We start from the raw sequence: 18,449 nt of genomic DNA, 5'->3' as shown, positions 1-18,449 counted from the left end.
ATACATGATGAGTATACACCAGATCATTCCCATCAAGTATGCATATAATCATATCCGAAAGTTCGACCAGAACAAACATAAATCAAGTGATCATTGTCACACAAATCATCAAGCCATAATAGCATTTATCATCATAAAGCATTCAAATTTGTCCTACATATTCATACCACTAGTATACAAGTGATAATATAATGCGTATCATGTTCTACAACATGGTTTCACAAGTCTCGAAGGGCAACAGAGGTATTCAGCTCCCTCTACAGGACTGAATTACTCTTGGGGTAAATTTCACAAAATTCCGTTTACCACATTCGTCTGAATGGGTGTCAGATATATCGAAAAATAATATTTAGGCACCAAGGCTAATTTTCCTAGATAGTACACTTCATTAGCTTTCCAACGATATAAAGTTTGCGCAATTTCGATACCCGAGCCGAAAGTTACGAATTTCTGAAGTTTGCTGATTTTTGCACTTTTGCCCAGGGTAACCGGTTACCCAGAAGCCAGTAACCGGTTACTGGCATGAAAAATGCCCAGAAACGCAAAATTACACAGGGTAACCGGTTACCCAGGATCCAGTAACCGATTACTCTGATGCAGAATCAATTTTCTGCGTTTTAGGAACTCTAAACCAGTCCCAAACAACCTGTAGATGATCCCCTACACTTGTATAACAGTCCAAACGAAATTGTATCACATAAACACATCTAGAAGCATCTGTAGACAAGGATTATAGCAGAACTAACATGATTAACACTATTAATTCATACATCACTCATAATCCCTAAACCCCATTTGAAACCCCACATGCAAAACCCCAAGTTACTATCTAAGGACTCACCTCAAGCTTGAAGATTCTGACTTGATGAAGATGATGATGAAGACAAATTCTGATTTGAGAGATTAAAGAGATGATGATGCACTTGATCCTCATTCTTGATGATAGCTTTCCATTCATGCATGTAGGTTTTGGCTCCCACCTTCCTTCTTCTCTCTTCTCACGTTTCCACCCTTCCTCTCTACTACTTCCATTCTGAAATTATGCAGCCAAACATCCCTTAAGTCACTCATACTTAAGGTGGAATGGCCATATTACCCTTCAACCATGCAATATTTACCGGTTTGCCATCTTGTCCAACTCTAACTAGTCACTTTTATTCCAATTACTCCATTAACTCTCTTTTTAATTATTCTTAGATTATAGATGTAAATGCTACTCATTTGTTGGAACAAGAGTAAAGTGTCCTTTAGTCACCGCTTAACCAATTGAATTGATACTATCTGGTGTCGAAGAACCGGGGTATTACATTAATTTAATAATTATAAATATAAATAAATAATTACTTTTAATATTTTTTATTAATAAAACAATTATTTTAAAATAAAGATTACTTTAAATACATCAATTACTTTATTTTACATACTTTAAAAAGTAAGTATCAATAAATAATTTATTATATTTATATTATTTATTGATATTTTAAAATATAAATAGTTTATTAAAATGTACTCTATTAAAATTTTTATATTTTAAGAATAAATTAATAGTATTAAAAATGTAAATTTGAGAATTTGTTTGTACTAAACCTGTCATAAAGTAACATAAATTATATTTAAATTAAATTTTTTAATTAATGTTCTAAATTATACCGTTGTAATGTTATTTCATGTTTCAACCATTCCATCGTAGAAAATATAAGACTCCTATACGATCAAATCAATCCAAATACACTCACCATAAATGTAATTAATATAAAATGCATTTAGTACATCATAAATGAGGATGTCCTCTATAAATTTAATCCAACGGTCAATTTAGTTATTTTTAATCAATTTCAATATAATATTATTTGTTTTTTATTTTATAAATATACTATAAATTATTCTCTTACAAAAATTATAAAGTTTCATATTCAATTTTGTTTTATTATTTGATTTTTATTTTATAAAATATGAAATAAATACTACGATAAAACTATAGAATTGAAAGTTCATGTTATTGTTTCGCATATATGGTATTAAGTATTCATTTCTAAAAACAAAAAAAAAAAGTCAATGAAAATAAAGAATTGGATTTGTACCTAAATATTGAATAAAATAAGATCGAAAAAATTTAACCTAATACCAATTAATTATTTTTTCACAAAATTACTCTTTAAAATAAATAATTGTGATTTATGTTAAATTTTTTCAAAACTTTTTTATCTAAAAAAAATAGGAGGTTAAAATTTTTTTTTTACGTACACTATGTAATATACAATACGCAAATGTAATTTTTTTATAAAATTGAATAAATAATCATGAAAATTCAATGGATTAATTTTTTAAATAAAATTAGGAAAGATAATAAAATATGAAATAAATTTCACAATAAATAATAGAATTGGGTTAATTAGAATTTATGATTCATTTATTATTAATAAATAGGCTGAGTTATGAAAAAAAAATAGAGAATTCTACCATAAAAATAGAATTAGGAGGTTGATATTATTGTTAAGCATATATATATATATATATATATATATATATATATATATATATATATATATATATATATATATATATATATATATATATATATATATATATATATATATATATATATAGCATTCATTTATTTATTTTTTTTACTTTTGATGAAAGCGTTCATTTTTAAATACAAAATGAAGACAATGAAAATAAAGAACTGAATTTATATCTAAATATTGAATCAGATTCAATCATAATAAATTAGAGATATTTTTAATATTTATATTTTTACATGTTTTGCAAAATTATTTTTATAAATACATTATTATATTACTGCATAAGTTATGTAAAAATTATATAATTTTTTTAGAATTTTTAATTGATAAAATATCTAGAATTAGTAATAAGAAAAAAAATAATAGTGTTATATTTCCTACTTTCAATGTGTTAGTTAACAGTTTTTATTATTTTTTAATATTTTTAAATATTTTTATTTAATTAGTCTAGGTTACATATGATAAATTAATAGAATTAATTAATTCTATATATGTAATTTTACACATGTGCAATATAAATAAATTAAAAGGTTGAAACATAATTATTTATGTAATTTCATTTATGAGTATTATTTATTTATTTTATATATTGTTTTCTATGTATTAGTGGTGCTTAGCTTGAGTAATAATAATGAGGTTGCATTTTAAAAAGAAAAAAAATTATATTTTTTTAGGCTACGAATGTTTAAAATTTAATTGGATTTAAAATAATTAATTAAATTTTAAATAAAGAAATATTGGATTACTCATTAATAAATATGAACTAAAAAATATATAATAAATAAAATAGTAAATAGTTAGTGTGATAGAGTAATGGATAATAGTGTGCATGAAAAATAATAATAAATTAGAATTGTTCCAAAATAAATACTATTAAGTGAAAATTAATATTGTATCAACAAAAATAATGAATAATAAATTACATAATTACAAATTGAATGAGTCAATTAATTTCATATATTAATAATTTGTTTTAAATTTGAAATAAATATGAAACATATAAACAATATTATTTAGGTAAAAAAAACTGAAATTCAAAACATAAACGAAATCAAAATACTACAAAGAACCGATCAATATGCATAATCTCAGGTAAATACTATTCATAATAACCAAAACAAATTGTTGGTATATCGTGAATAGCGGGATACCCTTTCAGAATGAGCCTCCATTAAGTTCTTCACTATTTCTACAACAAAGAAAACAAAAATTATTGTAAACAAACACTCTGAGTCTTGAAGTCGCCCTTGATCAATCTTAAAATCCAACTCATCTAAACTCTAATTTATAGTATAAAAAGAAAACATAACTGTAATTCCAATGGAAAACCACATACGCATCACAAAAGCACGGAAAACTCACCAGCATAACCTGACGTGCTTGTGATAGCCATTCATTTTGAACAGAAATAATTTTAGCACTATTTTGGCATTTAGAGTAAGCCCTCAGTAATTCCCTGCAATGGTTAACATACTTTATATGATGCTGGCAAGTGATAAGAATGATATATTTGTTTCCAAAAAAGGATACAAATTTATATTCAAGTAGTAGTGTCGTAATCAGTACTAACATAGTCACTGTAGTTATAATATAATACACAGGAAGTAGGCTGACTATCTCTACCAGCTCGTCCACATTCCTGAAAGGAAAAATATTGAAGTACATGTAAGCCGAAAGAAAGTTTTGAAATAGAGGGAAGGCTTTGTAATCTGAATCGACTTTTTCATTTGGATGACTAATGTTCATCTGCATAGCACATAAAATACACAAGATGCTTACACACATGATCGGGAAGGCTTTGTAATCTGAATCGACTTTTTCATTTGGATGACTACTGTTCATCTGCATAGCGCATAAAAAACACAAGATGCTTACACACATGATCGATATCATACTTATTAACAAAATCAAACAGTACATAAGAGAAACAATTCACATGTCATAACAGTTCACAATGAATGATATTGTGATGGTTCATAAACAAACAACAACAGACAAATTTTAATTAAAAAGAGATTCATCCGATGTTGTTACCCTCTCGATTCATATTAGTGGTGCCATTAGTATTCATTTCTTTTAATTAAAAAGAGATTAATAATGAAATAAATCACATATATAGATTAGAGCTTACTAATTTGCGCAGTAGACGCTCGATATAGTTGGATCTTGAATCGGTTGACCATCGTCAGTAACTACAGGTGTTGTGATAAATCTACCACTTCCCACGAGCGAAAATAATTGACGACATTCTTCCTTCCATTCAGCATATTTCGCCCTGAAAATACAAATTAAGTTATACAACTAATCGACGATCATTTAGATTGATAGAAGGGGAAACAATTACCTACGACACTGCCTTATCTCCTCTCTTTCCTCAAATGTACTCTTGGCATCATAGCAACTGAGTAGAAATTCCCAAACTTCTCCTCTAATTGATGGATTGATTCCCTAGTTTGAAAATTATCAACATAATGAAAAATCCTGAAAATCAAAAGTATCTGCATAAAAAAATCAAAGTACTAAAACGTTTGATTTCATTTTCACCTTCTGAAATTTCCACACCTCAATTTCTTATAACAAACAATAATGTTTGATAAAATGTAAATTGAATCAAAGTATTAAAAATTTTAATCGATACGTATTAAATAAGGCCATTACTCACCATCTTCACAATCATCAGCATTCGACGATTTCTTCACGAGCAAACTTAACTTCTCAATAACAGCGTCACTATTAGAAGTTTGCCTGCAAAATGAAAGTACATTAGTTACAAATTCAACAGAACATATGATATAAAATTTTGGGGCTAATTTAAAAATAAATTATCAGTCGCCGAAATCGAACGAAACCGCGGACCACCCTTCTCTGACTACGGCCGCCGCTCCACCGCACGATTCCATTTGGTACAATATTATCTTCCATTTTTTATTGTTTGATTCATATTGTGATGCAGTTGTACAGATGAATTTGAGAAAGATGGAGATTTGTATTGTTATGGAGGAGAATAGAGGAATTTTTGCGGCATTTGAAAAAAAACAGAAAAGGGATCGATTGAAGAAGATGGTTAGAATTTGGGGAAATTATGGTACGTCAAAGCGGAGAAGATGCGAGAAAATCGATTGGAGCCATAAGCCATAAACTCCATGATTTGTTTTTCAACTTCGTGCAAATCAGTAACCTGTGAAACAAAAAACATAGAATGATCAATAAACAAAATAGAGGATAACAAAGATCACCTTAGAATGAAATCATACAACAATCATCACGTTCAATCAACAACCATCATCTCCTTTAATCTACAACATATTCAACCACATCGAAGAACAACATCAACACGCAGAAATCGCAGAAGAATCGAAAATAAAAATCAAGATTAAACGCTTACCTGAAGAGTGATGTATGTGTTGTTATAAATCGAAGAAACAGAAACAAAACCCTAAACGAAGAAGCTGCAAATTTGTTTGATGTGAATAATAAAATGGGAAATTGATAATTTAAAATCAGAATAAAGAAACAGTTGTATACGAAGAAGATTGGAGAGGAAGATTGGAAGTGGCTGATGAATGATGAATCAGGTTCGTAACCAAAGAGACAATGAGAAAACGTAACCGCTAGAATTTAACGTGAATGAATGGAAGAATAGAAGGGCAGATTAATGGAGGATCATATAACTGCCGAAGCTGATGTGGAATTTTGTGGAGTGTTTTGCTGATGTGGATAGGCCAATTGATCAGGAAGTGGTAGACTCTTCTTATATGATAGATTTGAGATTGATTTTACCGTTACAAATTAAATTGAATCACATTGGTATATTTTAATATTTATTTATTTCTATTAGTATAATATATCATGTCAATTTATTATTTGTTGATATTTAATTTATTTTAATATAATTTATCAATTTTAATTATCTATTTATATTTAATATTATTTTAAACATAATCAATTGTTTATTTTAGTTTTAATTTTTAATATCTTTCAAACCTATTACTTATTTTATTTCTATAATAATAATAATAATAATAATAATAATAATAGTAATAATAATAATATTATAATAAAATTATCATTTGTAATTTGAATATTTAAAAATTGATCCATATTAAATAAGATAAAATTGAATTGGATCAAAATTTTTTAACTAATCATTTCAAATCAATCAAATTAGATAATTATATCTTTACATCAGATGAATTTTTCTCTCAAAACCGACTCGAAATGCCTTCTACGCGAACACCCCCTGCTACGAACAGACTAAAAGCAAGTCAAAGTACTTCTATAATATGTTTGAGCCGCCTAAGGTTAAGCTTGAGCCAACTAACTAAAGAGAACAATCTCATGAAGATTTTCACAAATTAAAACAGCTACAATAAAGAGAACACCATTTCACTTTCCTTACAAATCAATTAAAACATACTTGGTCCGTTACGAACGACACAAGTTCTACTTTGTGAAAGAATGGGATTAACCTTCATAATGATATCTGCATCATCATCTCCAGACTCAAACTCCTCATCATATTCACCCTCTTCTTTAATCGTTGGCATTCCAACACTACGACTCCTCCGCGGCGGCACATTCATTGCTTTCACTCCAACATCAACGCCATTCCCACCTTGTCTGATCTTCAGCGACGCAGACTTTACGAGCTCCTTGAAATCATCATCGTCTGTGGTAGATTTTCTAGAGTATACGTTGAAACTCTCAGGAGTAGGGAAGTTAAGCTGCGTAGGATATCCCATTGTTGTCTCCATACCGGCCATGCCAGTAGAACATCGGATCATGCCGCGGATGTACATGTCCTTTACCTTTATCAACATCTTGAAAGGTGCCTTCATGTACCTCATTGCCTTGGTTCCTCTACTGCTGCTCGCTCTCTCTGTCATGTTGCAATATTCCTTCAAATAATTTCAACTATATATTTTTTTTAATCTAAAATATACGAACTTATAGACCCCTTTAAATCTATTATTGTTATAATATTTCATTATTTAAAGTCAACAAAGAAAGATTTTAGGTACTAACTTTATCCTAAAATTTGAGATTTTTTTTGAATAAGTTAGAAATTTGGTCAATCATACCTTTTAAATCATTCCATATATATTCCTGCTCAATTATACTTTTTTTAGATATTTTTTTTTTATATAAAGTTAAATATCATAAAAGTAAAAGAGATGATTACAAAAAAGGAGGGGGGACCAGACCAAACCCTCACTCAAAAGCTGTAATTCTAAAGTTAGGCCGACCTAACTTGTTGGAAATCACGCTAGACAATAACTTTTGTGGAATATTAATGAAGGACTGGTAACCATCTACCGAAAGCCCTTCATTAGCCAACAGATCAGCACACGAATTGGCCTCCCTAAACACATGTGTAACCAAAAAATTAATATGTTTCGTATAAGCCATGCAGTTATGCCATCTATTTCTAAGAGTCCAAGGGATGGATGCTTGGTTGTTAAATGCTTTAACTACCAGGGTAGAATCTGTTTCTAACCATAAAAGTTGCCATTGGTGTTGTTGCGCCACTTCAATAGCTCGCATAGCTCAAGAGATTTCAGCATAAAACGCATTATGGAGGCCTAAATTTTCAGAAAACCCGACAATAAAATCACCTGTACTGCTAAGGAAAATACCACCGCAAGCTGAGGAAACGTTATTTGCTGCTCCATCAGTATTAACTTTCACCCAATTTTCAAGCGGGGGAGTCCAGAAAATTTCTTTGATCAAAGTAGTGCGAGGGGGATGAACTGGAATATCAAACAGTTTCAAAATCCTGAAATTATCCGAGGAGTTCCGGAAAGTGTGATTAGTCCAGGTGCCGGCAAGCTGAACATGGGCTTTGATGTGAGTAATCGCGTTTCTCCAAGTTGTTGCGGTATTCTGAAATCTTAGCATGTTTCTACAATTCCAAATAGTATGAACAGTATTGATAATAAGGGCCTGAATCACTATCTTACATTGCGGACTCCAGTTCCTGTCACATAGCTTCCAAAGATCGGTTGGGTGAGAAATAATAATTCTTGTATTAATAACTTCTGATAACCACGTCCAAATATTCACAGCGAATCTACATTAAAAAAAAAGATGGAAAGTAGTCTCTTCCTTAAGTCTGCATTGGTTGCAGATCGACGGCATGGCGCAGCCTCGCAGTTTAAGGTTTTCGTCCGTGGGGAGCTTATTGTGCATTAATCTCCAGGATACAAAAGATTTAGCAGGGGGAATGTCTTTACTCCAAACAAACCTGGACCAGTGAGGTTGAGGGCTGGTCTTGCTTTTGAAAGAATAGGCTTCTTTTAATGACAAATCTCCCGTGTTGGTTAATTTCCAAACCAAACAGTCCTCTCTATTCACAGTTGGTATCACTACTTTACTCGCCATAGATAAAATATTTGGAAAACAATCTGTCAGTTGTTGAGGAATTTCCCAGTTATGTTCATGAATGAAATTTGAGACTGTGTCTTTTAGGAAGGCATGCCAAGCAGCAGGTATGTGAAACATATCAGCCAGAGTTGAGTTACCACACCAAATATCAAACCAAAAGCTAGTATTTCGACCGTTACCAATCAGCATTGATGAGTTCTCTTTCACAATCAGAAATTCTGTTTTGATTCCGCTCCATAACGTAGAAGAAATATGATGATTAATACACCCGTTACCTCGTAAAACCCGAGCTCTGAGAATTGAAGCCCAGGATTCATTTGAATTCATCATCTCCCAACAGATTTTCAGCTTTGACGCTTCATTTAACGTAGCTAGGGACCTGATGTTTAAACCACCCTCAAGAGTCGGTCTACAAATCCTGTGCCATGCCACCGTAACTAGTTTTCGTTTGTTGACGTCTCCTGACCACAGAAAGTTTCTAAAACAAGTTTCCATCTCCTTAATTAGCGAAGAAGGCCAACAATAAGTGGTGATGGAATAGACCATCATACCATAGATCACAGACCTGATTAGTTGAGCCCTTCCTGCATTCGACAGTAACACCGCTTTCCAGCCAGCTAATTTGCATTTGATTTTATCAACCAAGTATTGAAAATGTAATCTCCTAGGCTTACCTTTAAAAATCGGGATACCTAAGTACATAAAAGGCATTAGATAATTACTTAGGTTCGATTTTAATTTCAATTATTTTAAAAATCAAACGTAAAATCGACATTGTAATTTTTTTCTATTGTAAATGAATAAACATTAAACTCTTTTATTATTATTATTATTATTATTATTATTATTATTATTATTATTATTATTTAATATCTTTTGATTCGGTATGTTAACATCAAAATTAATTTTGGTGTCTTAACTTAAACAAATAAATTACATTAGTATTTTAACTCTTCAAAATATATGGTGTTAATTATTTTTATCTAATTAGTGACAAAATTTTTTTAAAATTGATTGCTAAATATGTCTCCAATTAGATGAAAAAGATTAAAATGAGACGTTTTTAAGAGTAAAGAGACCAACATGATTTTTTTGTAAGTTTATAGACTAAAATGAATCCCGAGGTTAACATACGAAACAAAAAAACTATTATTATTATTATTATTATTATTATTATTATTATTATTATTATTATTATTATTATTATTATTATTATTATTATTATTATTGACAAGAAATATAGTCACTAATTAAAATTTTTAATCAGAAAGGCAACAATGAAAGGTGATTGAGCACAGTTCACTTGACCTAAATCCTTCCATCTTCTTTCTTCTTCATCTTCTATCCATCAATAGCTACCACCTTTATTCCATGGGATTTCTTAAGAACTCATGAACCAATTAAATCCATACTTGAAAAATCATAAACAATAGAAATCACAAACGAAAACGTTGTAGAAAGAGTAAACAATGTATGCATGTAATATCCTCTAGTAGTGCGTGCAAGGGGGCGCAATTGTTAACTCAATCCCAAATGATGAATATCAAATTTGCATAAAAGCATCTAAACACAACATAAAAGCATAATGATTCTATGATTTTCTTCATGGATATTTGATTTGATTTCATCCAGATATAATGAAAAATATTTGGATATTATTTGTTCCATAAATCTCTCCAAAAGATATGATTTGTTTCAATTTAAATCTCCATTTAAATATGAATTAATCTTCTTCCTACTATAAACCATCTTGTATTTTGAACCCCCACAGTTTGCACCGATATTCGTAGACTTCTACAATCAACAACTCTATCACATGGCTGTCAGAAATTTAAGAGGCCGTTATGCAACCGCAAAACACATGGAAAATTAATTTGGGGATCAAGATAGAGACCAAGAGAGAAGAAGAGAACATATGAGAGCAGAATGTGCAAGAGAAAACATCAACTTTCATAACACAATGAACGACATGCAAGACTTTTTCCACTTTGATAATATGTGAAAAAGAAGATGTAGCAACTTTATTTTTTAACAATTTTTCATTATTTTTTTATGCCCAATGAAGAGTAATAGCTACTTATAGGTACTCTTTCCCATTGTTTCATTTAATCTTCGTTTGAAAATAATAAAAAAGTCTGCTTCTGTTGTTTCTTCCAGATTTACAAAAATTGCAACTTTAGCATCGAACAGATGAACCAAAGGCACCATCAGATTGAAGGATAGAAAAACACTTAGAAAGGGGGGGTTTGAATAAGTGTAGCTTTAAAAAAACTTGACAGATAAAAATAAATTGCACAGTTATTTTTATCCTGGTTCGTTGTTAACTAAACTACTCCAGTCCACCCCCGCAGAGATGATTTACCTCAACTGAGGATTTAATCCACTAATCGCACGGATTACAATGGTTCTCCACTTAGTCAGCAACTAAGTCTTCCAGAGTCTTCTGATCACACACTGATCACTCCAGGAACAACTGCTTAGATACCCTCTAAGACTTTTCTAGAGTATACTGATCCACACGATCACTCTAGTTACAACCTGCTTAGATAACTTCTAAGACTTCCTAGAGTATTCTGATCCACACGATCACTCTAGTTCCTTACAACTTAATGTAATCAATTCTAAGAGTATTACAAATGCTTCTTAAAAGCGATAATCACAAACTGTGATATTTCTCTTAACGTTTAAGCTTAATCTCACTAATATATTACAACAGCAATGTAGTGAGCTTTGATGAAGATGAAGATTCTGAGTTTTGATTTGAACAGCGTTTCAGCAAGTTGATATTCACAGAATAGATGTAGAATTCGTTAACCTTGCTTCTCATCAGAACTTCATATTTATAGGCGTTGGAGAAGATGACCGTTGAGTGCATTTAATGCTTTGCGTGTTCCGTACAACATCGCATTTAATGTTATACGCTTTTGTCAACTACCTCGAGCCTTGTTCACGCTGTGTCTACTGACGTAGCCTTTAGTAGCTTTTAACGTTCCTTTTGTCAGTCAGCGTAGCTTGCCACTTGTACTTCCTTCTGATCTGATGTTTGTGAATACAACGTTTGAATATCATCAGAGTCAAACAGCTTGGTGCATAGCATCTTCTGATCTTCTGACCTTGAAGTGCTTCTGAGCGTGATACCATCAGAACTTCAGTGCTTCTGTTCTCTTGTTCTTCTGATGCTTCCATAGACCCATGTTCTGATTCTGCTTCGACCATCTTCTGATGTCTTGCCAGACCATGTTCTGATGTTGCATGCTGAACCCTTTGAGACAAAGCTTCTGAGCGCTGAATTATGCATACTCTTTATATATTTCCTGAAAAGGAAATTGCATTGGATTAGAGTACCATATTATCTTGAGCAAAATTCATATTATTGTTATCATCAAAACTAAGATAATTGATCAGAACAAATCTTGTTCTAACAATCTCCCCCTTTTTGATGATGACAAAAACATATATAAATGATATGAATTTGCGATCAGAAAGAACAGACGGCAAAAGACAAATTACACAGCTATAGAATAAGCATATGAATATGTCTCCCCCTGAGATTAACAATCTCCCCCTGAGATAAATAATCTCCCCCTGAAATAAATACTCGAAGAACTTTAATAAAAGACTTCCCTGATTATTTCGGTAGAGACGATCATATAAGCTTCTGTCTTTAGAGAATTCATAGCTTCTGACTTCTGCTTCCATTGGACAGCTTCAGAACTAGAATTTCTTTAGATCCCTAGAACACTCACAGCTTCTGATTCCTGCTTCCATCTAGGACAGCTTCAGAACTTGAATTTCTTTGATCTTCTGAACATTCACAGCTTCTGATTTCTGCTTCCATTTAGGACAGCTTCAGAACTTGAGTTTTCTGGATCTTTAGAACATTCGCAGCTTCTGATTTCTGCTTCCCTCGGATAGCTTCAGAGCTTGAATTCCTACCAACATCACTTCATGCTAGATTTGTATCAGAACATTGTTGAATGTACCAGAGCATCATCAGAGCATCTCTACATCCTGAAATGTTACAGAACAAAAACTAAACGACAAAAGTCAGCATGAACGAGTCAGAACATAAAATGTATATTAGAACACATTATATGTATCAGAGCCATATAGGCTAAAATAATGTATCAGAGCAAATAGAATTTTGTCAGAACAAATAGACAAATATGGATCAAATTCTATTATCAGTGCTTCTGATTTCTGAAGCTTGATAGCACTCAGCTTGCTTCAGTTTCCATGGTTTTGCTTCTTGTGTTTGCTTTGAAGATTCTCTTTACTTCTTTATACCTGCAAAACACTTAAACCATATAGAACTTGCAGTTCTTGTTAGTAAATGTGTGGGAGCTTTACCCAGCAACTGATAGATTAATCAAATCATTTATCATTTATCTTCTCCCCCTTTTTGTCATAACATCAAAAAAGAATATTTCAAAAGATTCAGATGAATAAAACGACAAATAAAATCACTGGAATGTAAAACAAAGAAACATTTCATTGATAATCAAAAGATATTACAAAAGGTTCCTATGTTTAACAAGATGAGAAACATTCCTAGCAAATACATAAAAAGTCATCCCAAAAGGAAATGACTACAAAAATTAAAAACAGCACCCTAGCAGGACACACTCTGTGTCAACCCATCAAGAATCCCTGTGGACTCTTGTCTTCCAGACTAGAACCTCCACTGTAGGAGAGATCCAAGTGACCAAAGAGGAAGAGAGGGACAGTTCACGGACAGAGAGCTAATGTTGCAAACGGGGCTTTCCCTTAACATAGAAGTTAAGAATATCATTCTTAACCTCCTCCCATAACTCAAGAAAGTCTTCTGTCTTTGGGTGAAAGTTGATAACAACATCAAAGAAGAGGTCTGACTTGAGAGGTATTAGGAGAGTCATCCCGAGATATGCAGAGATTTGTCGCCTTTGAGTCATAGATCTTCAACAGGCTTAGGGTGAACGCTAGGTTTGAGCTAGGATTTTTAAAAGAAAGAGAAAACTTGTTTGAGCAAGAGACGAAAACGGAAGAGAGAGAGAGAAAAACTTGATGAGGAATGCAAAGAGATAGAGAAAGAGAACACAGATAGAGTGTAAAAAAGAGAACATATATGAGGGAAGGAGAAGCGTTTGAAGAGTATTTAAAAAAAATAAAATGAAACGAATGATGAATAGCATTTAATGTTACGTGACATGAGGAGAGATAATAAAGACAAATGAGGTGACTAGCACAGTTACCTATGGTCGGCGTCCCTTCAACTGCACGCGCGCTTATCCATGAATAGTAACGACAGGTTTACCATCCCGAGATAAAACGTTACAGCTGTTTTGCTTTAAAAGAGGTTCTGAATCAACTTAGACAATGAAACGTTAGTAATAACAGAATCATAATTTCTAAAAGATTTCAATCAGAACTTCTAATTAAAAAAAATTCACAATCATTTCAGAAGATACTCATACATAAGAACTTCTCATCTTCTCATTCTGGGCATAAATCCATACTGATGTTCTTCAGAATGAATTTAAACCTATCTTCAGCCAGGGGTTTAGTAAAGATATCAGCCCATTGATGGTCTGTATCAACAAAGTTTAAAGATATAACACCCTTCTGAACATAGTCCCTTATGAAATGATGTTTAATCTCAATATGTTTAGCTTTTGAATGAAGAATAGGATTCTTAGATAAACATATAGCAGAAGTATTATCACAGAATATAGGAATGTTACTCTCAAATATCTGATAATCTTCTAGCTGACTCTTCATCCAGAGCATCTGTGTACTGCAACCAGCAGCAGCGACATATTCTGCTTCTGTTGTTGATAGAGCAATAGTTGCTTGCTTCTTGCTATACCAAGAGATCAAATGACTTCCAAGAAATTGGCAACTTCCTGAAGTACTTTTTCTTTCAATTCTGTCTCCAGCATAATCAGCATCGCAGAATCCTACTAAGTTGTATTCTTTAGATTTTCTGTAAACTAAACCAACATTAGTAGTACCTTTCAGATACCTTAGAATTCTCTTAACAGCAGTTAAATGAGATTCTCTAGGATCTGATTGGAATCTAGCACACAAACAAACACTGAACAGAATGTCAGGTCTAGAAGTAGTCAAATATAGAAGAGATCCAATCATACCTCTGTATAACTTCTGATCTACCTTCTTACTTACCTCATCCTTACCTAGGATGCATGTTGGATGCATAGGAGTTTTGGCTTCTTTGCAGTCTAGAAGATTAAACTTCTTCAGAAGTTCCTTCACATACTTGGTTTGGTGAACATACGTTCCTTCTGATGTTTGATTTATTTGTATTCCAAGTGTCATACCCCAAATTTGTCCTACCCTTAATTATTTGGCTCATATTTCATAGCATACATCATTTAGGTCATGGCCCATATCCATGCATTCATATCATTGGTATTAATCAAAGGTTAGCAAGGAAGAGCCCTATTTGCAAAAAGGCTTTGATCAGAAAATAAGAAAGCTGAGGTATAATCATGTGGCTCTGTGATTCCTTGAGGTCCTCCCGGATTAGGGTTTCTCCCAACCTCAATTCAGAGTATTGGCTGAAAAGTACAAGCTTGTAGATCGTCTGATCTCCTAAATCAGGGTTTTCTTTGACCAAAGTCAACCAGTTGACTTTTTGGTCAACATTTAATCAGGATTGAATTTTTATGAGGGAGAAGCCTTCGGGTTGACTATATGGATGTGCTTGTTTGACTGGATTTGATTAGAAGAGATTAAATCGGGAATTCCATCAATAAGCGGGAAAATCGGAACAGTTGACTTCTTGCGTCAAAATCAGAAGAATTGTTCAAATATTGACTTTTGGTGGAAAATCGGTCAAGAAAAGTCGAAGAATGGATAAAATCGGGAGTTTGACAAAAAGTTTCCAAAATTGGAAAAAAGACAAAAATGGAAAATTTTCAACACTTAGAAATTTTTTGATACTTTGAATCATGATGAGCAGTCCACTTCAGCACTGGTTTCCACGTGTCAAATGACATTTTTTGGGAAAATTTCCAACATCAAAGTTGTTCCTCTCATGGAGGAGAACAACTTTGTAGTTGGACATTTTTTTATTTTGAGCTTGTATCAAGAGTTATGGATGTGAGAAGTTTCTGAAAACTCATTTGAACCAAGTCGCAATTCAGGTCACAAGTCAGGTCATGACCTGACATTTTAACAAACACATGGCATGCCAAATCTCCAGCCATTTCTAAGGCTCTACAAAAGTGCAATAAGTGCAAACTTGGTATCATTCTATTCTCCGCCATGCCCTCTACACAATGAAGCAAGAATCAAGTCATTTAGACAAATATTGAATCAGTTACAAAGCTCCAAAGTCACCCTTTCGCAAAGTCAAAGCCACGCGTCTGGCTAGCCAAAGTTCCAAGTCATGACCTGACATTTGCACAAACACGTGGTGGGCCGAATTTGTGTCCACATTTCTTCTTCCACAAGCATCCATTTTGGACAAACTTGGTCTCTAACGACTCTTTGACGTGATATCTACCTAATGGATCCAAGATCACTGAGTTCAGACACGCATGGGTCAAGAGAGAGGCATTCAAAGTGGTGCCCTCACCAAGTCATGTTTTGGCCGAGAATGCAAGCCAAATCCAGGTCACACGCAGGCAAGGCATAGCAATGGTAGTGCAGCGAGTTTCAAGTCATCTCTCTCCCACTTCCAAACATTCTCTCAAGACTTTTCCAACACCAACCTTGTTCTATTACATGCCATCTTTGTAATGAAATCAAGAGGTTATCAGTTGGGCAAGTGGTCAGCATTTTAAAGAGGCGCGAAGTATGCTACTCGGGCATGTTAGCTAAAGGCATTTATGCCTTCCTGCTGTAGCAGCATGCATGAGTAAGTGAATCTCCATGCAAATACTACACTACACTCACCCTCACCTTAACTCTCCATGCACACACAACTTCATATAAAAGGCTAAACCCTTCACAAACAACAGGACACGCCTCATTTTTCACAGTTTTCAGAATTCTTCACTCTCTCTTTTCTCTCTCTCTCTCCACTCTTCTCTCTTCCCTCTTTCACCTCTAACCTCCCTAACCACCACCACAACCAACTCTTCCAACCACCTCCAACCACCCTAACAAACTTGAATAACAACTTCCGGCCACCATAATAAACTTCAACGACCTCCATCTTCATCTCCCTCAATAAACTCTTTCACCTTCAACTTCATCACCAAACCACCATCACTACCAATTCCATCTCCGATCAGCACCACAGTATCTCCTCCGCTTCTTCATCATCGTCGCTCTCCCTCTCCGCAGCACCACATTCATCATCATCATAATACTGCCGGAAGCAAGAATCATATCATTGATCTTCAAGGATCGAGCTATCACCTTCATTGAAAAGTTTCGAGGCTTGTGGAATTCTTCATCGTCTTTTGAGTCAAAGCGTGAACAAGTAAGTTCTTTCAACCACCTCATCATGATAGCAAATTAGATAAGGCATGATATAGCTATGTGAGACGTTGTGTGCTGTGTAAATATCGATTATCCATGGTTCTTGAAAACTTGCGTTGACCTATACGGATACTGATTGTGTGAAGACTGGAATCATATTTATAGAACCTGTGAATGCTTATGAACATGCTGATAGGTGCAGATTTGATTTTCGTGATGTTCTTAGAAATTAGGATCTTAAGAGTGCTTTCGGTTTACAAGTTAGAGAGGGAATCAAGTAAAATCAATGCTAGATCTGTGTTCAGTAAAGAAAACCGAGCTGAGCGATGGTGGTTTCTGTTATTTCTGAAAAAAAACGATGCGCCTCCGCCGCGAGGCTCCCCGGAGAAGACGATCGGAGGAGTTCTCCGACGTCTGAGTTTTGTCTGGCTATTTGCATGGCTGAGTGACGTGGCGTATCCTTATTCGTCCCCGTTCCCATTTTATTTCATGCTTTAGTTCCATGTCAATGATTAGAATGCTATGTGTCGAGTTCTAGTTGGCTCGGATGGTATTTTGTCCTCTAGCAACTTAAATTCCATTGCACCAATTGATACCATGTGATGCTCATGTCACGTTATGATATCCTATTTCAACCATGGACTAACAAGTAATAAATGCATACTGTATAATAATAAAATTGGAATAATTGCTTTGCTGACTAAAAATAAAGTGGAATAATAAAAGATGGAAGTGAGTAGTTAGTGTGACTGGGCCACGGATTTGAATGGGCTTTGTTACTTTGTGGATTATACCCCCGTTTTGCTAATACACTCACGAGCCAATGGACCGGGCCTGAGCGCCCTTACTGTTTGCATCCCCCTATTTGGGCCCAGTTTGCCTCATAACATAATTCTAGTCCATTAGAAAATCACTAGTAAACCCCCGTGCAGTTTAGATTTTCCTTTTCTATTTTTTTGTTTTGCTCATAATTCCAATTTCTAAATCAAACAAAATACATAAAAAAGGGTTGCTCTTAGATTTTTAGGACGAGTAAATAGTTGTCTTGATTTTTGTTAATTTTTCTCATTTGTTTTACCCCTTTTAATAAATCTTTTTCTTCACAATATA

At 33.3% G+C, this 18,449-nt stretch overlaps 1 protein-coding gene and 1 long non-coding RNA gene across 2 annotated transcripts; both read right to left on the bottom strand.

Moving 5' to 3' along the window:
• Nucleotides 1-3,598: 3,598 nt before the first annotated feature.
• Nucleotides 3,599-6,120, bottom strand: LOC131607087 (uncharacterized). The gene is made up of 7 exons (XR_009285196.1): nt 5,911-6,120; nt 5,188-5,821; nt 4,870-4,973; nt 4,657-4,800; nt 4,305-4,367; nt 4,096-4,164; nt 3,599-3,981 (listed from the first exon to the last, which is right to left on the bottom strand). It is a non-coding gene; the product is annotated as an uncharacterized LOC131607087 (long non-coding RNA).
• A 702-nt stretch (nt 6,121-6,822) lies between these two features.
• Nucleotides 6,823-7,411, bottom strand: LOC131643606 (uncharacterized). The gene has a single exon (XM_058913870.1). The coding sequence runs from the start codon at nt 7,409-7,411 to the stop codon at nt 6,932-6,934; it is 480 nt and encodes a 159-aa protein (XP_058769853.1). The 3' UTR covers nt 6,823-6,931.
• Between the last annotated feature and the right edge of the window lie 11,038 nt (nt 7,412-18,449).

Source organism: Vicia villosa, linkage group LG1 (genome assembly GCF_029867415.1).
Source record: "Vicia villosa cultivar HV-30 ecotype Madison, WI linkage group LG1, Vvil1.0, whole genome shotgun sequence".
In the NCBI taxonomy this organism is placed as follows: domain Eukaryota; kingdom Viridiplantae; phylum Streptophyta; class Magnoliopsida; order Fabales; family Fabaceae; genus Vicia; species Vicia villosa.
Note: the sequence above shows the minus strand (reverse complement) of the source record. Positions and strands in the feature narration are given on the sequence as shown.